Source organism: Pinus tabuliformis, chromosome J, assembly GCF_031772625.1.
Source record: "Pinus tabuliformis cultivar Carrire ecotype Pingquan chromosome J, CPIR1, whole genome shotgun sequence".
Classification (NCBI taxonomy): Eukaryota; Viridiplantae; Streptophyta; class Pinopsida; order Pinales; family Pinaceae; genus Pinus; species Pinus tabuliformis.
This window is the reverse complement of record NC_142295.1, coordinates 1,055,586,137-1,055,611,341: the sequence shown is the minus strand read 5'-3', so window position 1 is coordinate 1,055,611,341 and position 25,205 is coordinate 1,055,586,137. Positions and strand designations below refer to the sequence as shown.

At 34.1% G+C, this 25,205-nt stretch overlaps 1 protein-coding gene across 2 annotated transcripts in view; it reads left to right on the top strand.

Annotated features, from left to right (window-relative positions):
* The first annotated feature begins 8,217 nt into the window (after positions 1–8,217).
* Positions 8,218–25,205, top strand: part of LOC149230576 (metallothionein-like protein EMB30) — a 90,450-nt gene continuing 73,462 nt past the window's right edge. The window contains exons 1-3 of one of the 2 annotated variants that reach the window (XM_089376091.1): positions 8,218–8,371; positions 8,523–8,573; positions 8,664–9,059. In XM_089376091.1, coding sequence (XP_089232217.1) covers positions 8,322–8,371; positions 8,523–8,573; positions 8,664–8,745 — 183 coding nt within the window. In that variant the 5' untranslated portion in view covers positions 8,218–8,321 and the 3' untranslated portion in view covers positions 8,746–9,059. Of the gene's footprint in view, positions 8,372–8,522; positions 8,574–8,663; positions 9,060–25,205 lie in introns of those variants that run through there. The other variant, XM_089376092.1, reaches the window with a different exon arrangement.

Here is a 25,205-nt window from a genome sequence, read left to right as displayed (position 1 = left end):
TCAACTACTATCATCAACTCCAACTTACTAGCATGTCAACATATGGCTTTTCCAAGTTTGTTGTATTACACTAGGACCATGACATATCGACTCTCTTTGCATACATCTTCTAGGAACGAAGGTTTACCCACGGTTGTGTCTTCCTAATTGCGCGTAAATTGAAGGGATGTAATTTTCCAAGGTGCAATTATATCCCACCTTCCCTATCATTCACCTGTGGCCTCAACACTCTCGAATTAATATGCGGTGATATGCCATTATGCATGAGGTGGATATTGCCTTGATCTCCTTCTTTGCATGCCACATCGACCTAGGGTGATGGACCTGACCTTCCTCAACCAAAAATTTCCCAGTGGTCATCGATGAAAATTTACTTCGACTGTGGGTGGTTCAAGACCTCCACTGTGAAATATGTTCACCGACACTTGGTTTTCAATGGTATGGACAAAGTTGGCCCTGTCTACCATCGGGATTCATAGAGACCATGTCAATAACTCTAAATCCGACCTAGACTCCACCTACCTAGTTCCTAGTCGAGCTAAGTCCTAATGTTAGAGGTTATAACTTAACAGTGTGTGGATTTTAGAGTTACCATGTTGGTTGCATGCTTTCTACCATCGACTTCCATTCACCGTCAATATAATCTAATCACAGCCTTCGACCTCTCCTTCGTTGTCGACATCGATTCCTTGTTGACTTGGGAAACCCCAACATATATATGTGTGTGTGTGTGTGTGTGTTTTGTATTAACTACGTTGCTTATTCTCCCTCTGTCGACAACTTTGCCCACTATCTCTTTTCTTGGACATGACTCTTGTTCGTCATCGATGTGGATAATTTGGACTTACCTATTATATTGTATACCCATTTCCCAGAACGACACTCAACATGATATAGAATTTCTTGTAGATTCACAAGCTCATGCAATTTACTAAAGCACATGACAAGAATATACTTCTACTTTCAACCAATGGAAGCCAATATATCGATGAAAACAACATGAACAATAAGAATACAAATCAATGGTACATAACACAATAAGTTTTCATGGGAAAGCCACTACTCAAGACCCCGCCTATCTGTATTGCATTAAATCAAAAATATGAGTGAAGATACAAAGCTTGTTCTCACTAGAACAATTCCACACAAGTATGCTAAACTCCTTGCCTCACAAGCCCACTATTAGCCAACACTTAGCCAATTTCCACTGCCTGCCAAGCCCTTATTTCCTTGCACAATTCCTAGGATGAATAACCCGTATTTAAAGGGAATTCATGCTTCCAAAACTGTGCAATCCAAACATAGGTCCTTCTCTGATTGCATGCATGAGTTTCCAATGAGTGAATATTCATTTATTTGGAGTATCACTTTTGGATGCACCAATGCACTAGCTAACTACTAATCCTCTACTAGCTCAACAAACAGTTAGAACTAGTTTAACTGATTATAACTCAGTAAACTGAGTTATCTAATTACAACTTAATCTAAACTCATTCTAAACAACTAAAATTTAGGGAGAACACTTAGATGACTTCCAAAAGACTTACAACTCGAAATTCCTAAGTTAACTAAGTCAACTTAACTTAGTTAACTATTACAAGTTTTTATGAGAAAAGAATTACAGTTTTAATTCACAATTTAATTCAAGGACAAATTAAATTGGAATTTTTGGATGCTACTTTTAACATTTCTTGTTGCTATTTTCAACACTCCCTCTCAACAATAAAGGAACTCAACATGATCCAATCCTGAACCTTTGGAATGTTCTGCATGCAACACTTCTCTCTAGTGTTGTTGCTACAGCAACTCCAAAAACAAAAAACATCCAACTTGAATCACTATGATGCATTTGTCATCAAAGTCTCTAACTCCTACTACCTTTGTCGACTGAAAACTATGCGCTTCTGCTAACTCTGTCTTTATGCACTATTGTCAACCCTTCTCTACACTCTTTAGTATCTGACTGCCCTAGCCTCTATCACTTTGAGCTATGACTGAATCAATCTCCACTAATTCCTCCCACTATTATGTACTTTGGTCTCCCGTAGCATGGTACGATCCATGAGACAAAACCTCTCAATGGACCCTGCTCAATTTCAGCCCTCTTGGGACTATCACTTCACATCGCCCCATCTCACACCTAGAGGTATGGATGCATGTGCTCCCTCAACCCTCTTGGCTCGAAATTTCCCCCTACTGGAGGTCTCTACATGAGTGGATGCCTCCACTAGGTCTCCTCTCTGTTTCTCCAATTTTGGCTACTCCACAATTGTCTGAGACTGCTTCTTCTATGCTTGTGTTGATCTATCCACTCAGTCTCCTCTCATATTCTCTAATTGTGGTTGCTTCAAAATTTCCTGAAGCTACTTCCGAGGCTTCTTTTGGGGCTGCATGTTGAGAGGTAGTTTACTCTCCCTCTCGACCATCAAGTATCTAACCTCTACCTTGCTCTTGAAGTTTTTTCATTCATCTTTTGTCTCAAGAACATATAGGTTCTTGACCCATGCACAGATCTGTTTCACCTGTCCTGTGGCAATGTGTCTTAGGAAAACCTTTCCCTTACTAAAAATCACATCATAGCCACAGTCTTCCAATACCGCAGCTGAAACAAGATTCTTCTTTAGTCCTTGAACATACATCGCATGCTTGATCTTGAGAGGGGATCCAGACTCCCTCTAAAAGGTAACTGTACCGATCTTGGTAGCTCTATACCTCCCATCATATCCAAACTCTATGCTCTGCTTGAGGTCTTTCTCCTCAAAATCACTAAAGATATCTATGTTCCTCATCATACGGAACAAGGAACCACTGTCAAGATACCACACGCCTCCCATGTGCGTGTTGGCCATGCATGCAATGAGAGTGGAATCAAGTTCGAATTATGAAGATAGAGCTTCACCTATTGTAGGCTCCTTGTTGCTTTCTTTCCTCTATGGGAAATTCATGGCATACTACCTGTGCTCATGAGAGTGAAAACACTTGACTTTCAACAAGTCCATCTTCTTACCGCCCACCTCAGCTTGGGACTTATTTCCCTTGTCCTTCTTTTTGTTACTTGCTAAGGAAAAGTCCTCTTCCATGGAAGAGGTCCCATCTCTGGTGTTCCATCGAAACTCCTCTTGTACCAAATCCGACCACAGTCGTTCCCAATCTGGCAACTTCTCCCTCCCATTGAGAGAGTCTTGATAACTATGCCAACTATTGGGAAGACCTAGAAGATCTAGGCTCACCATATCATCCTCGACAATAGTGATTCCAACACTTGCAAGCTCGTCTCGATAATGAGTGAACTTGGTTAAGTAATTTGGAATTGAGTCACCCGCCTCCATCTTGATTTTTCAAAGTTTTATTTTTCAATGCCAACTTCCTATGGTAACTGTTGTTCTGGAAAAGGTCTATCAATTCTTTCCACATAGCATATGAAGTCTCCTTCCCATGAAGACTTGAGACAATGTGGTCTCGAACTCCCACAAGGATTATTTGCCTCGCCCTTGCCACACACTTCTTCCATTCTGCTAGGTCTTTTGCATCCGATGTTGCTGGCTTAGGAATGTCTTGATCAATGAATTCTTTCAAGCCATTATCCTCCAACACAACCTCCATCCTGTCCTTCCAAGATATGTAATTCGATCTTCCATATACTCAAGCCGCAAACTGTAGAACGCCATCTGCTGATCCTGAAGTATGTATTGCAAATTCAAATTTCACTTGTAACCCTGAACTCAAAAACTTCGAACTATCCTTTATTGTACTGTAATCAACTCTGATACCAGTAGATAATTTCTACAAATATAACTCTGATACCATGTATAATTTCCTGTAGATTCACAAGGTCGTGCAATTTACTAAAGCACAGAATAAGAATCTACTTCTACTTTCAACCAACGGAAGCCAATAGATCGATGAAAACAATATGAATAAGAAGAAGACAAATCAATGGCACATAACACAATAAATTGTCCTAGGGAAAGCCACTACTCAAAATCCCACCTATTTTTATTACATTATATCATAAATATGAGTGAAGATACAAAGCTTTGTTCTCACTAGAACAATTCCACACAAGTATACTCAACTCTCAACCTCACAAGCCCTCTATTAGCCAACACTTAGCCAATTTCCACTGCCTGCCAAGCCCCTATTTCCTTGCGCAATTCCTAGGATGAATAACTCTTGATGGATAGCTCTAGAAGAGCCATGGGACCATCTTGAGGAGGCCAAGTGCCTGATGTTCTAGGCTAGGTTCCTGTTATTGGATTGGGATGCCGAAGTCTGGAAGGGATGTAAAGGACTTCGATGCCTGGGGCTATGCACCTTAGTAGTTGTGGAGGGAGTGGGCCAACCTTGCGAGATGCCCGGGGTCATTGAGTACCAAACCGGATGCCTGCCTTGGGGCAAATGAGGTCTGAGTCAGGCGCAAGCCTTGGGGCCAACCTTCGACTAGGATACAGACCGGGTCAGGCTTATTCCTGGTACCGAAAGTGGGAAAAAGGACAGAGATTCCTTCAGATTTCCCGGGTGTTGGGGACTTTCGATGCCTGCTGGTTATACTAGTTCAGCAGTGGGTGTTGGCAACATGAAGTAAATTAAATAATAAATAATAATAATAATAATAATAATAATTCAATTTAACTTCGAGATGAAGTTCCTTAAAGTGGGAGAGTATGTAATATCCATTCCATTAATAATAAATAATAAATAATAATATAAGAATGAATAATAAATAATAAAATTATAAATAATACAAAATAATAATATAATAATATAAATAATAATAATAATAATAATAATAATAAATCATAAATAAATGATATTTAAATACAAGAAAATAAATAAAAATAATGGTTATCCCCTAAATAAGAATAAATAGAAATAAAACAAGAAAAACAGGAAAAAGAAGAAAATAAAACAAGAAAGCTAAAGAAAAGAAAAGAAATAAAACAAGAAAACTAAAAAAATCAAAGTAGAAAGCTAAAAATCAAAGTCGCATGTAGACACATGGAGTGTGTGAATGTGGTTCCCCATCCAATGTTCTATTTATTAGAGGATGAGGAGGATGGGAGGCATTCCATCTCTCCGAGTTTCTATCCTTCATTCTCTTGGAGAATAGAATAGTGTTCTAAGACTTAGGAGTCACTGGCAGTAATATGTTGATTGAGGGCTCGGGGGTGGCCAGTTGTAGCATATCCTTGCACAATTGAGCCTAAGGTTGGGTGGAGAGTTGTCCGCAAAACCTTGTTGTCATCTGACATACTTCGATCACACGTAATATAAGTATGAGCTTATTTGTTTGTTTATGATTTTAATTAAGAAATTAACTTATATTCACTTTTTACTATTACAAATAGAATTTATATATCTTTATCAATTTTAGTATTAAAAATACTCTTTTAATTAAAAATATATGTTTTCCCAAAAGAAATAAATAATTTATAATAAATATTTCTCCAATTAAAAGTATATCTAATATAATATAACAAACTTTTTAATAAACATGAAATCTACTCCAACATAACTAGTTTTATAAATTTTATTTTTTTTATTTTTTTCATAGGAATAATGATATATTGTCTATTGGGTCTTGGATTGACAATAATCTCGTGTTTTGTTTAGATACTTCTTAATGTAAAGTAACTAGTTAAAGTCATAAATTCAATTCCCTCCTTGATCTTAGTGATATATTAAACACTATAAAAATATAGTCCCACCATATTTACACAAAAACATTTTACCAAATGAAATTGTTTCTTAAATATTGCACTTCATTAGGGACTCCAGAGTACATCCGGTTATAATTAAAGTATTATTCATTTTCTACTAGCACAAACTGATAAGTTTGCTCCTTTGACGTGTAAGAGATCATGTCATTTTTAAATTATAAAGACTCCTTGCTCTCTTTACTGACCCTTCGGTCTTTCAGAATCATATATGACATTTTATTGAAGGCTTTTATCTTATTTATATTTTTCTAAGGTGACATATGAAATGACTTGTGTATATACGTAACCACAGCGCAAAAGCTAGGCTTATATGGTTACTGACCAGAAATCATTACTCTAATTGAATTTTTTTTAAATACAAACATAGACATTATTGGATATAAAAATTTAGACTAATACTTACTGTTTCTCTAGAATTAGTGCTAGCCCAAAATCATGGTAATTTTCAAATGGAGCATTATTATTATTTTATGTTCATCAAATATAGTATCTTAATTTTTAAGAGAGTAGTTTAATGGGGTCACAATTTTGTTAGAAAAATAGTTGAAATTTCAATATGATTTTGGTGAAAATCTGGTAGAAATTTTGAGAAATCTAGGTTATAGCTGTCAAGCTTTAGAGTTTTGGATGTTGAATAGGTTTTTGATGGCGCTGAATCCATTTAAACCATAAAAAAAAAAAAACAATTCAAACACTCTAATCATCAGAGTTTTTGGAAAAATAATCACCTGATTGAGACCAAAAAAGACTTGCGGAGCAAAATTATGGGTGATGTAGAATAATTTTTTTTTCATCCAGTAATGTAAAATAATTATTATTTATTAAATATAGTAAAATGTGCAATTTAAATGTTTTTTAAATTTTCACACACTTTCAGGACATCATGATTGATGAGCTTACTGAAATGGTGGAAGAATCTTGCTATCTTGGTTGGGTCTCCGATGCAACAATTTTCTCATTACCCTAATTCCGAAGGTTCCATCCCCTATCCCCTTCTTAGACTTTCATCCAATATCATTGTGCAACACCATTTATAAGCTCATAAAAAAAACCACTACAAACCGGCTTGAACCATTCCTATCCAAACTCATCTCTACAGAAAACTTGATCTTTTTAAAGAACTGACTTTTTAGAAAATCGACAGATTCATGATGCTATGGCAATCACTCAAGGGTGTCTTCATTCCATCAAGACTTATAAACTGGACACCTGCATTATGAAGATAAATCTCGAAAAGGCCTTTGATTGTGTTGATTGGGAACTTTTGTAGATTGTTCTTCATTAAATGGGAATTGGTCTCAAAATGATAAAATGGATAAAAGCTTGTATCAAGAGTGCATCATTTGCCCACACAGGCCGCCCCTCCGCTTGTTCCACATGACTCCCTTGATGACGAGCCTCCTCAATTAGTCATGTTGGAGGTCATGGATCTATCCACTATTAATCATACGGAGGTTATGCCTATTTTTGCCTCTAGTCTCCTTGATTTGGAACACGTAGAGCTCAACAGCTTAAATCTTGAACCGACCTAGAGGGCATCTCCTTGGCCTTCCTTGGAATTGCCACCCATGGACCAAGTCAAGTCTTGGGATTCTACTACCGAACTTTCCACTGAACTCTCCAACTCCTTACCACCTGTTGATGAGCATCGCATACCTCCTTTATGTCCTGATCCTTGCTTATGTCCTCAGGTTATTTTGAGAGTGTGACTATGTTCGACTATCCCTTGCATGGTCAACCTTTCCGGATTGGGCAGTTTGATTTCCTTTGGCATAGCCCCACATTAGTAAGCCATATGGTACCTTTATCCTCCTTGAGTTCGCGTATATAAACCCTTGGCATGTGCCGAGCTGTGGGCACATCTTAGCGTGGCCTATTGGACTATGTTGTGCTTGTACATATTGTACATAGGAGTGTGATCCTTTATCTCTTTTTGTTTGGTGTGTGATGCAAGTATGGGTCATGCCTTATTTATGCCAAAATTTCAAAAAAATTGTAAAATCCAAAAAACCAAAAAATACATGGTCCCTCAGCCATGTTTATGTCTTTCATTAAGGGATTTAACCATGGGTCTAGTCTTTGTGTATGGCTTTTATAGGACAGGGCGATGTTTCTATTGCGTCATTGATTCGACCTTAGGTGTGTTTCTCTTGAACTTAGCATATAGGGGTAGGGCATATATCACCATCAAAAAGTAAAGTTAGGTTTCCCAGTCCCACGCAATAATATATTGGACCTGTAGAGGACGTCAAGCACGACATTAAAATGAATGGTGGTAACCATCTCAATAATGTTAGATTCTTCTCATTTCCCTATAGATGACGTGCTGATCCTCGGCTTTATTGAGTTCAGAAGATGCCTTTCCCAAAGTTGAACTTCAATACGCCCGTCGGATCTACGAGATCGGACGGCTGCGACTCACCGCCGACTGCATCACTTTCGCCACCGACTTCATCACTTTGGAGGAGGCGTCCTTGGCCTCCCCCAAGGCTGGCCTGCCTTCTATATATTTGCGGGCGAGCAGAGAGTTTGAGAAGGTAAACGGGCCTTGAGAAGCTACAAGTTAACGAATTAGTTTCTGTGATAATTGTTGTTGCGAACATGTCGAGCGACTGCGCAAATTGTGACTGCGTTGACAAGAGCCACTGCACGTATGTTGTCTACTCCTCTCTTTACAGTTTTTTTTTAATCTCAATTTTTTATCTATCTCTCCTTATCCTTTTCAAATTTCGTGTAGTTTGTCAGGAGTTCGAATCTAGCTACGTCTGAGCTCGTTTGATTTTGGGTTGTTTTGTTTCACAGTAAAAAGGGCTTCCAGATGGACGGTATTGTGGAGAGCAGTTATGAAAAGGGGTATTGCGTTATATATAGTTGTCATAACTTTCATTTGTATGGTTTCAGAATGATATGATATTTGAAATTATTTTGTTTTGGTGTAAACAGGCCTGCTGCAGAGGTATCTATGGAGAACGACTGCAAGTGCGGCCCCAACTGCCAGTGCGGTACTTGCAGCTGCCACAGTTGAATCAATATGTTCTCTTTAATGGAAAGAGCTAACCAGCCATATATTGGGTATTTAATGCCCTCAGAGCAGCACGCGACTTAACGCGATAACACGGGAGCGGGCAAAATCGGCATTAAATAATATTTGCCCACTCCCGTGTTATCGGGCTAAGTTGCGTGCTGCTTTGAGGGCATTAAATACCCAATATATGGCTAGTTAGCTCCAGCCGAAATAGTGCTCCTCTCTCCAATTGGTGTCTAATAATAAGTCCAGTATGTTCCAGCAGGCATGAAGGATGTTTGTGCAGTGTCATAAAGACTCAGTTTACATAGATTTGGGATTTTCAGTGTTGGCTTGTATGGTTCATGGCATGCCAATTATTATGCTACTCACTTTAAGTTTTGCAATGACATTTATAGATTTGTTAATATTTGGTTTTAAATTAAAGTACACTCGCAGGAAATTGCATTATTAATCTTAAGAAATTGCATTATTAATCTTAAGATAGTTTAGTATGAGTGTTAATAGACATAGGAATTTTAACTTTAGATATTTCTGATCTCTTTTAAAAAAATGTTCAAGATAAATTTGTATAAAAATGTTTTAAATAAATCTGCATATGTTATGTTATACATGCTTTTTAATAAAAAATTTAATAGGCTTTTAATAAAAAAAATTTAAAAAATCTATGGTTATTTTTAATTTTCTTTGTGTATTTTTTTTCTCAATTAAATATGAAATATTATTGTTGATATAATAGTAATATATTAAATTGAATAACAATTGAAATTTATAAAACATAATATTATTAACCAGTCTAAATTCCTTTTTTTTGAATTTATAATATGTTTTTTTATTTAATATAAATTAATTTTAAAATGAAAATTAGAAATTTTTGTTTTATGTTTAATTTTTAAAAAATATTTAAATAATTAAAAGTGGAATATGAGAATACATTCTATCTAAAAATGTGTTCAACCATTAGTTTTATTACTTATTATTGTAGTTAAAATCATAAATCATAAAGCTTTGATCTTTAATTTTATTATTTATTATTGTAGTTAAAATCATAAATCTTTAATTTCATTTATTAAAGTAGTTAAAATCTTAAAACATAATAAAAACTAACATATTATATATAAGTAAGGTTGAGATAAATAGAGCTTAGAAATTACATATATAATTCTTCAAATTTAATGTGCATGACCTAGTTTTGTATTAAGAAATGGTTAATTTACAAATTTAACCCTAAATAGATTAATTTTTAGTGGAATTTAATTTCCAATTTTATTTTTAGTTTTCATATACAATTTATAGATTTTAAACATGAAATTTAACATTATAAGTAAAAACGGCATTCATGGCACTAAAGGTATATTCATTCTTTAATGTCTATTGTCAAATACCAATCTTTTGCTTTTAGAGACTATATACACAACATCCCTAGTAGTGAAGGGTGTCTTTCTTAAATGTATATGGTCAAGATAACCATCTTAATTCTAGAAAATATAACCTTGTTTTGAGCGAAGATCATATATGTTTCCATTAGGGAAGTATATTATGTTATTATATTTCACTTCAATGGAATCCTCATTCCCTAATAGAGTTCCTTTCTAGTGGATCTTAGTGAGGAAGTGTATTTCAACTTGTTTTAAAAAAAAATTGCAGCTTAATGATGATTCCAAAATAAATGTCAAATGGTCTCTAGTTGGCCCAAAGAACGACATGCATCCTTTGTGAAATTTCTTGAGTAGTAAATGTTAATATAATAAAAAACATACATGTTTGTGAGAATAATTTAGGCAAAATCATTCGTTAGAGGTCTTGTTTATCCGTTATTCGATAAAATATAGTTGTTGGAATGGTCTGTTGTCCCTATTTAACTTGTCGCTCAGATTGGATCTTCAACTTGTCTTGACTATGAACCACACTGGTTGGTTCGAAACGTGTCGACGAATAATTTTTTATGTGATTTTGCCGAAATTATTCTCACAAACATGCTATGGATCACAAAAGTCTAAATTCTATAAAAAACATACATATTAAAATAGATTTAACTTTTTCACTCATATTTGTATTGCATTGCTTGTTTTAAGATCTCTTATATCATTTCATGTATTTGGTTGGCATGATGCAAGTTAATGCTTCCCCATCATGACAGTTTAGTTGTAATAGAAATCTAGAAAAAAAACAATCTATTGACTAGGATTTATTATATGTACTTGCACAACTTATTAGGATATGAAATGAAAAGTAGTTTGGTTTTTGGAATATATATCACTTTCATTTATGGAAATTTGATAAATTAAAAAAATTGCATTCTTCTATTTGTGGTATGTTACTTTTTATTCTATATGCTCATGTATTTTGTATTGAAATGAGCAAATATCGTGTATCTTCATACAAATATTTAATGAGTGCACAATTTCATCATTGATGAACATGTAGATTATATCTAAAAACATGGTTGACAACAGCGATCAGAATAGAGTGTTAAAAAAATGAAGTTGTTTTTGTTTATGTAGCTTGAACAATAAGGTTTGTTAATTTAGGGAAAGAGGCAATCCCACGAATTTTTGAATTTACAAGAATATACATGCATTAATAGTAATGATCATGTGTTTTATTAAAAAAATCATAACTATGTGAGACTTCCTTTGCCATTATTATTAGGAATTATGTTTCAAACATAAATCTTTAGCATTAGGATCTACTTTTCTCTCCTAGGCATAGTCAAGACCCTAGGCCCATCCCTTCTATGCATAATGGCACGAGAAATAATATTTAGGAGTTAGAGACTCTATAAAGAGGACATGTGTCATGGTTGAATTCCATAATCATAATACTTGCAACCTAGAAGGTTTATTTTCCCACATAAGGACCTTGTATTCCTTTTTTACTATGGTCTAGGCTCGTAGATCCATCATTAATTCCCAAAACAAAAAAGCACAACCATATCTCACTTAGAGACCAAATATCCCATAGAAATTCCTATGTGTTGTGTCAATGCATATTTCACTATGCTCGAGCCCAATAATCTTTGTTAAATTCCCAAGGCCCTTCTTATAATTTCCTAACCATTATCAATATGGAAAGACCTATCAACATCATTGAAAGCATCATAGTGTCTCTTAGTAAACAACTCATATTGAAATTATGCACACGATATGCAATATTTGTTGGATTGTAGTTGTTCTTTGTAACAAATGAGATAAACATCATTTAGGCATAAGTTTGTTCTTATTGCCCACATCACCCTTGGAGGCAATTGATAACCAACATAGGTCTAATTTGGTTATTTGGGGATTTACATGTCACTTGATAGTGAACCTATGAATATCTATCCCACTTTTTGGCAAGCCATGCACATGAAAATGGCTTATGTGGATCCTTAATCAAGATTTTACCTTGTTCAAGTTTTCAACCCTCAACCAAGTTTTGAAACCTTAATTGAGGGCTTAAAACATCAATCAAGGCTTTTAAACTAAAAACAATTATATATTTGAAAAATATATTGATCAAGGGTTTTAAAAATACCACAATTGAGAGCTTTCAAGGCATTTAAAAAACTATGATTGAGGAATATACCTCAATCAAAGGCTTGAAAATTAATAATCCTTCCCCATTTTCGTAAGTTTTCATGGAACTTCAACTTTTCAATGGGTGAAATTCTTTCATCTCTTCCATGGAATGTGGTGGACTTGATCCATATATATTCATTATTGAATTATCTATTCAATGACAAAGATTTCTCATTTTGTCATTTTCCTCATTCTAAAATTTATACAAAGCATTTTATCTCAAGTAGTTAAAGCCCCCCAATGACAAAAATATATCTCTTTTTTTTGTAAGTTTGACATTAGTGAGGCTACATCATGGTCATATCGAAGAATAACACCCGAATTGGGACAAAAATTGAACAAGTGACTTAACATCTAGCAGTGCCTTAATAGCGGACCTAATCACCGTCTATCCAAGACCTTGTGGACATAAAAAAGATATCGCTGAAACTACACAACTAGAAAATTAAAAAAGATGTGTGCACTCTCTAGATGTTTTTTAATTCAAAAGAGTGTTCTTGGTTTTACATTTTAGGTAAAAGGTGAAAAACAATTTTTGGAACACAAATCTATTTTTAATTTGTTCAATTCAAAAAATTAATAGAAAAATATTTTCCAAAAAAATTATAAAAGAAGAAGCATTACTTATTCATTTACATATATGAGTTTCAAGGTTTCAATTAATAAAAAAATGTTAAACATCAAATTTCCATTGCCACATTTCACTAAAAAGTGGTTCATATATTAATGGATTCACCCTTTAGCCTAAGAAGAAATTTTTAGGGCTAGAGACTCTTTATTCCCTTCTTCAACTATGGAACAAACATAAGATTCATTTATGATGCCTAATACCAAATAATGTCACCCATATTCAACTTAGATGTGCAAGACTTCTTAAAGAGGGCTTGTCTCATTTCTTATTGGTTTTTTTGATGATGCTTATGTTTGAGAAGGTTTAATTAGGGATTCATTTCATTCCCTACCCCTTGACCTTGTTTATTCGTTGATACACATTTCAGATGCCCAAATAAACACATGTTACGTGTACCCTACTAAGAGGTCAAAGAACTCTTATAAAGTTCAAGTTTGTTCACTTGAGTATTTTTTCAAGAATCTTGATCATGACAAGCTTCAATAAAATTTGAAGATAATTATTTTCAATGTTTGATGATGATAAGGACCCACAAACCACCCATGCCCTCATGTAGTGGTTATTTAGGGAATGAGGTCGTTATTTCCCTCCCTTGGCCAATATCAAGGCCTTGAGTGTTTTTTCTATACCCAACCATAATGCATAAACATTTTAGTGCCACCCATATCGAAATCTTAGGGAAAATACCCCTTAGTGAGGCCTTGCGTCACTATATGTAGGGTATGTTCATAATAATTAAACCTAAGATCGTTCAATTAGGTGTTAAGGCATGTGTTTACCCTCTTGACCATGTTTAGGCATCCAAACCCATTTCCATTGCATAAGACCTATTCATGGCACCCATATTCCACTTAAAGGCATGACAAAAACCCATGTCAAAGATGTGTGAGTTGGTTCTATGAATCATTTAAGACTCTTCATCCAAAGAAGATTCAGTAATATCCTATCACATTTTTTTTCATTCCTTTACCATGTCCATTTCCCTACAACAAATCCTCGACGTACAAAAACTCCTAATGGCATCTACATCCAACTTTTATCCCAAAAAATACCTATATATTATTGTGTTATAGTTTACAAGTGTTGTTCAATATGATTGAGCCAAATAAGTGGTGTTTAGGGCCTAAGGAGAAAATGTTTTCCTCTGCTAACAATAACACTTGAGCTCTAGAAGGCTCATTTATGGCTTAATTCCCTTGCTTTCCACTAACCATATTTAGACCTTGTAACACATTTCCAGTGAATAAAAGCTAACCAAGGCACCCATGTCCTACTTAGATGTTAAGGAACCCCATCCATGGCCCTAAGAATGATTCATCATGTGGGCCCAACACACATCCTCAATAAAGGCATGTGTTGTGGTTCATGGCATCCATATCCCTCCAGTAAGAAAAATATGTCATACACAGATCTCATGAGGTTGTTTAAGAACATGTTCATCACTATAGCCTTAGAGCTTCATGGATACTATGTTTTGTTCATGGTGTTTGTGATTGAAAAGCATCCCTTCAGGTATAAGGCCCATTATTATGCTCCCATCACCTTGGTTAGACATCGAAACATGTTCTTAGTGCATAAATAACCTGGGGGTGGTACTCATAGCACCCATAAAGCACATTTATAACCAATATATGTTAGATGTGGAAGTTTGAGGATTTATCCATGGCGCTTGAGCCTAAGATCCAAGGTATAGGGATATAAGATCTTCTTTCCCTCCTATAGTTATGGTCACCAACTAGAGACCATCAATGATGTCTAAGACATCATAATGGGGCCCATATTCAAATCAAATGTCAATGACTCCCTAAAGGGCTCATTTCATGGTTTCTAACTGTTGCTCATTCTACTCAAGCTTTAAAATTTTTAATAAGGCCTTAAAAGACATCCACTCTCGCATTTGGTGCTGTAAAAGCATGTTCATGGTGCTTGATTCAAGGCCTTGCAAACCATCCTTTCTCTTGTGTGGTGGTCTGAGAATGTATTCATGGTTCTTGAGGGAGAGAAGTTATGTTTTGGGATCAATGTTTCTTTTTTATGCCCCAACCAATGTTAATGTTGCTTATGTTGTTATGTACAGGGTCTTCTCATGGTTCTTAGGTAAGAGAATGTTCAATTAGGGATAAAATCCCTTATTCACCCTTGACCATGTTTAGACACTCCTACCTATTTCCAATGCACAAAACCAACTCATGGCACTTGTATCCCACTCAAAGGCTTACAAAAAATGCCAAGAAAGGATTCATATAGTGGTTCAAGGACTCATTCAAGGCTCTTGAGTTTGAGAAGATTCAATAATATATTAAGGCACTTTCTTTCCTTCCTTAATCATGTTCAAGACATTGTGACCCATCCTCAATGTGTAAAGGCTCCCAATATCATCTATTTCTATCTTTGATGCTAAAAGGCCCTATGGAGGGTATGTGTTATGCTTTGTAGATGTTGTTGATGATTATTGTGCTCGAGAATTGGAATTTAAGGGCTAAGACACATGTGTAGTCTTCTAAAAGATTCATTTAACAATTAAGTTCCTTATTCCTTCTCCCTAACCAACCATGTTTAGAACTAGAATCCCATTTCCAATGTACAAAACCTACTCATGGCACTTATATCCCACTTAAATGTTAAAAACCCTCAATCATGACCCCAATAATGATTCATGATGTCGAACTAAAATACGTTCTCATTCAAACCATATATTTTTGTTAAATCATAATGCCTATATCCCTTTAACAAGCTAAAACACCATAAAAAAATGTTATATAAGCATTCAAAATATATTTAAAATTATAATGTTAAAAATATTTATACATTTATTTAAAGCCAATAAAAAATAGAACTATTCAATAAAATAATTTCTAAATTATAATAATTATTTTTTATTAGAAATACAAAACTATATCTAAATGCTTTAGATACACTTTGTTAACATTTATGATAACCATGCACTATACATATATTTAAACCTGGGTAATTATTATAAGTTTTTGTCCCTAATATCTAAAATAGAATCAGTATTTATCGTAAGAAAGATAATAATTCTGAATTTATATATTTAAACCTGGGTAATTATTATAAGTTTTTGTCCCTAATATCTAAAATAGAATCAGTATTTATCGTAAGAAAGATAATAATTCTGAATTTATCTCTGAAAGGTTTATAGTTAAAGATGGAAAAAAAGGAAAAATAAAATCCACTATCCAAAATTTGAAATTTCACATTATTGGAAATGATTAAATGCAAAATAAAGAAAGTAAAAACTATATAAATTCAAAGTTACACTATATTGTTTCAGGAAAATGACAAGTGGATTTAATTACGGAAAGAGCTATATAATTTTATAACTGAAAATAAACCCAATGACGTTACTTTTCAGGAGGCTATAATTGAGAAAGGGGTGATTATAACTGAAAATGAAAGATAAGATAAAGAAGAAATTAAATTTGAAGGACAAATAAAGGAAAAGGATTATATGACGAAGTGACAGATTTCGTTAGGCTTATCTTCTATTTGGTCATGATTGAAAATAAATGGAAAAGACTAGACAAAAATGGAGAAAACAAATATTATTCATGTAAATATGTGAGAATTATGATATGATAAGTAAATGATTGTCCACATAAGATGGGGTGACCAAATTTTTAACTTATTATTTTGTATCTTAAACCATAGTCATGGTTTTAAGAAAGGTTTATATGGTGATTCATGTTCACTTATAAATAAATTGATTATTTTAATTTTATTTTCAAATGAATTTAAAGTAATAATAATATTAAAAGTAAAAGATTTTGTATTATCGATTGTCTTTCAAGGTAGGTTATTATAATTGTATGGAAAAGCAAGGAATCTATTTATGTGGTTTTTGGTGAAGAATAATATTGAACAAAGATTGAAATATTTTACTAAGAAAAATAGTTTTGGCACGAAACTAAATTCTCAAATAAAAATTATATAATAAAAATTATATAATATAAAAATATATATGTCACAAAAAAAATTATAAAATAAATAAGATTAAAAAAAAAAACTAACTAAAAAAATAAGATTTTTAAATATATAACGAAACATAAACAATGGCTTAATGCAATCTTTAAAGCATCTATAAGATAAACAAAAGATACCAAATACATCCACAAATTTACACAAAGATATGGTGTGCAATGCATTCATTAAGGCATCTTAAAACTTAACTAGAAGTACAAAAAAACACCATGAGATTACAAAATCATGTGGAGTGTCTCTAAGATTTTTCCCAAGGATCAACACTTTAATTTCCCATAATATTTCAGTCTTGTATGTTTTGAAACTAACGAAGTCAACTAAACATGTAACAAAAAGCACATTTGTTGGAAAAAATTATACCCCTAGATTAATTCTGAAGTTGTAATGATTATGTACATATGATATTTAGGTTGGTGAGTTGGTGCATGTGAAATACGTCAATGAGCCAAATTCTATTAAGGCATGTCTTCTTATATGTGTATAAATTGATTAGGCCAGTGGTCCAAAGCAATTATGAGTTTTATGGTGATAGTGTCTCCATGGTTAGACCAAAGAGCCTATGTGGTAAAAGGCTAGTGAACTTGGAAAATATGATATGTAAATAAATTGAGATCACCATGGATGAAGATTGCAGCACAAAAAGAGTATGGGGGGCTTGAGCTCCACGACAAGAAAAGTGTCTTGATATATTATAATATTATAATATATCATTAAAATATGACATAAGGGGCACCATGCCTATAAAAGGGTGGTTCTCCTATGTAGTTGGATCTTGATCGGGAAGGGACAGGTGTCCCTGTGTGATCAATTAGACATCAATAAGGGAGGGATAAGTGTTTGTGTATAAGGGCCTAGAGTGTACCTAGAGACCCTCGAGGGAAACAACAACTCCTGGAAGCCACAAGGCTTTTGGATATCCTTAGACGGCTTGAGTTGGACACCATGGAGGTAGTGGCACAACTCGAGGAATTATGAGTGCAAAGAAGGGGGTGCACTACTTGGGTCTAGGGATGATGGGGGATGTGAGACTATTGGTTGGAGGCTACTGGGTTTGGTACCTTAGCCTTGTTCGTACATGGTACTAGATATATACCCCACTTGACTAGTTGTTACCATAGTAGAGTCATGGAATTAGCTCAGGGGTGACTGACTGTTGAGTGAGCTAGAGAAACATTGTCTACGGTTGGGTAATGCATTTATGGTCTGCATCCATTCAACATATTTTAACATATATATGTATAAAACCTATTTTATTCATGCCCATGGCTTACTTTACCAGTTTTTTTTATCTTCTACTTTACCAGTTTGTTGATTTTATATTTTATGGTTTTTATTGCATGTTATTATGTCGTGTTACGTATCTATATCATTTATAATTATGACATCAATGTCGATGGTAATTGCATTTCCCTAATTGGGTGACTGGGGGATGTTACAAGTGGTATCAAAGCCCATTTTTCAACACATAACCTACATAGGCTAGAAGCATAGCACAAAAGCTAATTTCGCAAAGCATTCTTGCAAGTTTTTCGACGTAATGCATGAATAAGATGCAATGTTATGGACAATTTATAACACAAGTACATTCATTTCAGAAGGTTGTCACAAAATAAAAAATAGTCCATGATTGCGTAGTATTCAACAATCAAGACTTGAATGCATTTATGGGCTTGAAATTTGTGAAAATGTATGTCAAATGCAATAAATTGAGGGATACACAACAAATACTTTGCAAAATGTATAAGAGAAATATGGCCTTTTACTTCTATGATTTAAAGATATGTTAACTAAAACCATGGAAAGCTTTCCCTCAAGATATCCTCCCAATACATAAAGAAGGATATCAAATGTGAGTAGAAAAGGTTGGCTTTTTTTATGGGAGTTTTAGTGTTGAGGTAGCAAGAGAAAAAGGGGTCTTAATAGATAAATCCAAATATAAAACCATGTTAAAATTTTCGAGGTTCCCAAGACTCCTCAATAACAAACATGTTAACCAAAATTTGTTTACACACACATATAATGTGTATATCATCTTGTTTATGGGTGACATTTGACTATATATATCACAAATTTGAATTCACCACAGTGATAATGATGCAATGTCATAATTTGATAATTATGTTGATTTATGATTTTCACTCTAACAAAATTAAATTAAAATTTACTAAAAACTCTTAATTTTTAAAACTCTTTACTTAATTTACATTAAATAAAAAAAAACATATATATATATAAACTTTAAATAAAAATATTATATTACCATCTTTAAATACATGGAAAGAAATTAAACTTATCCAAAAATCTTTAAGAAATGAACTAATCTTTGAGTAACTACTCATGAAAATAAAATTATCCCATATATCATTAAAAATATGGAAATAGACTAAAAACATAATAGTAAAAAATCCTATAATCTTTAATTAAAATTATTATATATTTTATATTCGTCACTAATAAATTTATATGCATTTTATATTTTTCATTAAAAAATTTATAAAAAAATAAATGTAACAAAATTTATTATAATTTAATAATTTATAATAAAGATTATTATTATGGGTTACTTTCAAAAATATAAATTAATTTTATTATTAAGAAAAGTTATATATTTATATTATAAATTTGTTTTTAATATGTAAGATAAAAAATAAATCTCGGAGTTTTACACTTTATTCAGAATCAATATCAGAAATAATTTTATATTTTATTTAAAAATTAAAAACCGATATAAAAAAGTTTCTTTATAATGATGATCAAAATGACCTCTAATAAAATTATATAATTTTAAATATAATTTAATTTTAATTATAAATTTAATTTAATTATATTTAACTACAATTTAATGTTTTATTTTAAAAAATAATAATAACAAGTGTAATATGCAACGTTGATGTTTAGTCACTGCCTATTATGCAAAAAATAATTGATAGAAAAATAATCATTGTGAAAATAATTATAAGATTAATTTCAAACCTAAACTTTAGCATGCACAATTACTTGTTCAAATATAGTTGTTATAGTTGTTACATGGACATTCAAATTGTTTGTGTCACATCTCCATATACTTTTAACATAACCATAGTAATTTTTTTTTTATTACATATTCACCTCAATCCTTATAACGAGGGTGAAGGCATTCAAATATCAACTTGCATGTTTATTTAACCATTAATGTTTATGGTTGGTTTAATGCTATGCGGTACAAAGCGTATATTCGTATTTAGATCTGGTACTAAGTCTTTACTGTGCATATTTTTCAATGCAAATGCAAACGTATTCGGAGTATTTTCATTCATTGCGGATTTAATAAAACATTTAATTGCTTTGCTACGAGGTGTGGCGGGAGCAGGTCTCGTCGCCATGCGTGCTCCAGCTGTCCCTCCTGCCTCGTTCCCTTCGCTGTTTGGACGGTGATCCGGCCATTACTCCAATCTGACGATCGACGATCCATCTAAAATCTTTGTTGGGGTTTTATGGAGGTCTCGTCTCATTTCTACTATCTCAGTCTTTTGCTCTTGGTTTTCTGGGTTCTAAGAAACAGGGTTTCGTCCCTGAAAGATTAGGACTATGGAGATTCCTCCATAGCTTTAGCGGGGTTACGAAACAGATGGAGCTTCCACTTATTCGTTGGCCCTACAGGTATTCATCATTTCATTCATCATAACATTTGAACTTACTTGTTTGTAGCTGCAATGCTATTTCCTGACGGGTTTCTCTTTTTGGTGGTGTGTGTGGGTCTTCAAGTGAGGTCTCGACATTTTCAGAGGCTTTCTGAGATGGGTTCCACCGGTTCCTCTGAGTTCTGCACACTCAACTCCTTTATGAGTCCTCAGGTATTTTCACCATTTTGCTTGCGGCATCTATTGTCTGGTTAGAGGCATACAGGCTTGTCCTGATGGTCTCCTCGTTTGGGTTTTTCTACTTTGCAATAGAGAGTTGGTCTGTTACTTTGGTGTGCGGTCAATACCTGCACGAAAGTGCTCTACTCTTGAATACTGGCTATTGAAATTATATGTTCATACTGTATATGTGTATTTTGGGTTTTAAGGATAGCCTCATTGTTCCTTCGGGTAACGATTACGACCTTGGGGTTTATCCAGCGTCTTTTTGGGAGTTCATTCGAAAGTCTATAATGTTATTGACATCATTCTTATTTTATATGTATTAATAGCTCTGGAATTTTCATCTAGTATTTGTTTTAATGAGCTCATTGACTCTGGAAATCTTTTGTATAACAATGAATATTTCAGAAAGTCCTTCAGGGTTATCCCGTCTTGATATATATATATATATATATATAGCTATGAGTTAATGATTTGTTCTGGTTATTGTTTATGTTGAATAGGAAATGCCTATGTCTCTCACTTTATTTTTTTGTTTTCGCTAAATAAGGCACTATTCGACTTTGTTCATACTTATCCCCTTTGGAAGTTTTCAACTGTTAATTCTCTATTTTAGAGATCTTCAATATGAAATCTAGGTTGCTATTTGTGGGCAGAAGGCTTAGCGCTGGGTCCCTCCCTAGCCTACAGTCGTTTCAAGTCCTACGGGTCTGGTTGTTATCCCGTTTTTTTTCTTTATTGGCATTTTCTTATTTTACGAAACTCCTAAATTTCGTTGTTATTAAGATGAGCCACAATGTTATACATTCACAAGTTTTCTAACAGTGACTCAACATGCATACATACATAAATTATGAGATGATAGTGAATTAGGCCTCGACCAGACTTTCTCTGTAAACAAATATATGGTTTGGTTTATAGCAGTAACATATTACATTCCTTACTTTGTCAGTCAATTATATATGTATCTACAGATTGTCTTCCTAATCCTGGTTTATTTAGAAAATCTTTTTCGTTTTAAGTAGTTCGTTTCTTTTCTAAGGTTGTTCTACAATTTGCATTTATGCCTGAACTAGCAGCTTTTTCTACCATAATTTATGAAAGAAACAACTCCCTGTTTTCAGGGTAAGATTAATCAACATGCTAAATTTCAAGCTCTTCTTATAACCACAATAATTTTTCCAGAATTTAAACATTTACTCTATTAATTTATAATTAACAAAGGTTCCTCAAAATTGTTTTACTTACCTGAGATTAGTAAAGAAAGAAAAACAGTCCAACTGTAGAAATCACCTATGTATATAACAGATTTTAATCCTCCCAACCTTGAGACTTACTTTCAGGTACAAGTCTCACCTCGAGCTTGCTTGCAAGATTAATAACTTCTTGCAAGCTTTCTCAACAGTGCATCCGCTATTTGGTCACCACCAGACTTAGCTACTTTTCCGCCTGAATTCTCAACACGGATCCTCTCCCTTTTCTCCTTTGTTCTCTCAGGTATCCTCTCTACCCTCTTGAGTCCTTTTCCTTGGAGAATTCATAATCAGGGAGGTAGTTAGGGTTAGGCAACTGCCTACCTTAACTTTCTTGATATGAAAAGTTACAAGATTTGTTAACACCAAAAAAAGAATAGTTTCCTTTATAATTTTCAAATTTAATACTAAATTCAAAACTGTATCCATAAAATTCAGTGTGTTTTTACTGCGGTAAATAAAAATAATTACAGTTTTCTGGGGACATCACATCTCCCCCCCAAAATCAAACATCGTCTCAATGTTTTTCTGCTGAAAATAGACCCGGAAAAGCTTCTTTCATGAGCTTCTCATTCTCCCAGGTGGCCTCATCCGGCCCATAGTGCTGCCATTGCACTTTAACCTGGGTGATAACTCGTTTCCGCAGTGTTACTTCTCTCCGATTGAGTATAACCAGAGGTTCGACCAAGGATTGTCCTTCTGGTTCGACCTGCATAGACAAAGAAATTTTGTCAGTTGTTATCTTTATAACTTTCTTATTTGGCTTGCTTAGAGAAAATTTCATTACATTAATATCCCGCCAATTGATTATATGTTTAGGATCGTGAACATATCTTTTTAGTACAGATACATGGAAAACATTGTGTATTAGAATATGGCTGGGCAAGGCTAGTTGGTAAGCCACTGGCCCCACCCGTGCCAAAATTTGGAATGGACCGCAAAAGTGGGGTGCTAATTTAGCACAACCACTCCATTGTAAGGTACTCCGCTTGGTGTGTACCCTCACATACACATGACTCCCTACTTGGAATTCTCGGAAACTCCTTTTTCGATTGACGAAGTTCTTTTGTCGATCTTGAGTGGCCCTTAAATTGGAACGAACCTTCTTAACCATTTCTTCCATTTCCTGCAAAATTTCAGGTCCCAACATTAACTTGTCCTCGAGTCCTCCCCAACTAGATGGTGTGCGGCATTTACGCCCATATAGAACTTCAAACGGGCTCATTTGTAAGGAAGTATGATAGCCGTTGTTGTAAGCAAATTCGACCAGATGTAAGTAATCTTCCCATTTTGAGGGTTGTTGCATCACATAAGTTCGTAGCATGTTCTCTACCACCTTATTCACCCACTTTGTCTTCCCGTCCCTCTGAGGGTGATAGGCGGTGCTGAAGTTTAACTGCGTACCTAAACTTTCAAACAAAGCTTTCCAGAAGGCTGATGTAAATTTGACATCCCGATCAGAAATTATAGTCTTTGGTAGCCCATGTAATCTGAAAATATTCTGCATGAATATGTTGGCAATCTGTACTGCCCTTTATGTGGACTACACTAATATGAAATGAGTTTATTTGCTTAGTTTGTCCACTACTACCATTATGGAATCATTTTTCTTTTCAGATATGGGTAACCCTGTGATGAAGTCGAGGGAGATAGCCTCCCATTTCCATTCCAGAATTGGTAATGGATGCAGTAATTCCGCAGGATGTTGGTGTTCTATTTTTTCTTGCTGACATTCCAAGCAGTGAGTTAAATATTCTGCTACATTCTTTTTCATACTCGGCCAGTGGTATTCCTTGCGGAGTGCAGTAATTAATTTTTGGTAACCCGGGTACCCTGCATAGGGGATCTTATGATATTCATCTAAAATCAAATCCTTATTGTTGTTTTGGTTAGGCACATATAATCTCTTTTTATAAATCAACTTACTTGCAAGATTTATTTCATATCCTAGTTGATATTCATGGATGTTCGTAATTTGAGCTTGTTGTCCTAAAAACTGGTATTCTGGATCTTGTTCGATTGCTTCTTTGATTAGTTCATTGAACATGGTTCACACGTCACTGTAAGAAATTACATAAAGACAATGTACCTTTCGACTTAAGGCATCAACTACCCGATTCTCCTTTCCTTTCAAGTGTTTGATTTCGAAATCAAAACCACTTAGAAAGTCTACCCACCTGGCTTTCCTGGCATTTAGAGTGGGTTGCTTAAAATAATTAGTCAGGCTATGATGGTCATCCATTAGAAGGAATTTCTTACCCATCAAGTAATGCCGCCACATTTTTAGTGCATGAATAATGACTGTTAATTCTAAGTCATAAGCTGAGTATTTTTGTTCATGCTCCTTCAATTTCCTAGATTCATAGGCAATTACACTACCTTCTTGCATTAAAACACCACCTACCCCTTCCTTGCTAGCATCTGTACACACCACATAGTCCTTTCTTGGATCTGCTATGCTTAGAATTCAGGGAAAATTTTAAGAACCCCCCTAAATTTACATGTATAATAAATGGGCGAATATCCATGGTATATAGGAAAAATGGAAGGCGATTTTATCAATAATATGATATGTATATATAATTTTTTGGCGAATCTCTCACCAGGAATGGCGAATATTTTACTCAATTATAAAATCTTGTGTTTATTGAATACACAAATGAAATCATTGCATTTCTTTAAAATATCTTTTGAAATCAAAATTACCAAAATTACATATCGATAACCTAGTGGGTGTAGGATAAAATTCACCCGTGCCATTCATAGAAAGCATGAGAAAAAACCTAATACTATATAAAACCAAGAAAAATTCAAATTCATCACTTCTAGGGACCTCGTAACCACCCTACCAATACACAAGTATGTTCCTGTTTGCAATTAGAAAAATTACCCAAATTACAATCTGTTTACTCCAAAATATGTTGGAAAGTTATAGAAGGATGACTAGTGCAATCAATCCATTCCTTTTAGCCCTGGATTTGTTTCAGTTTAAAACAGAAGTATACAAATATACTTGTCCAATGTCTATGCTTTAACCATTCACCTTAAGATGTTTTTACAATATAATTTCCTAAGTCTATTTAATATCTTCATTATCATAAAAACCAACCTATATCCATCTTAACTCCACATCTACCACTCTTAGGGGGATGAAATCTATTTATCCCTCTGAGCA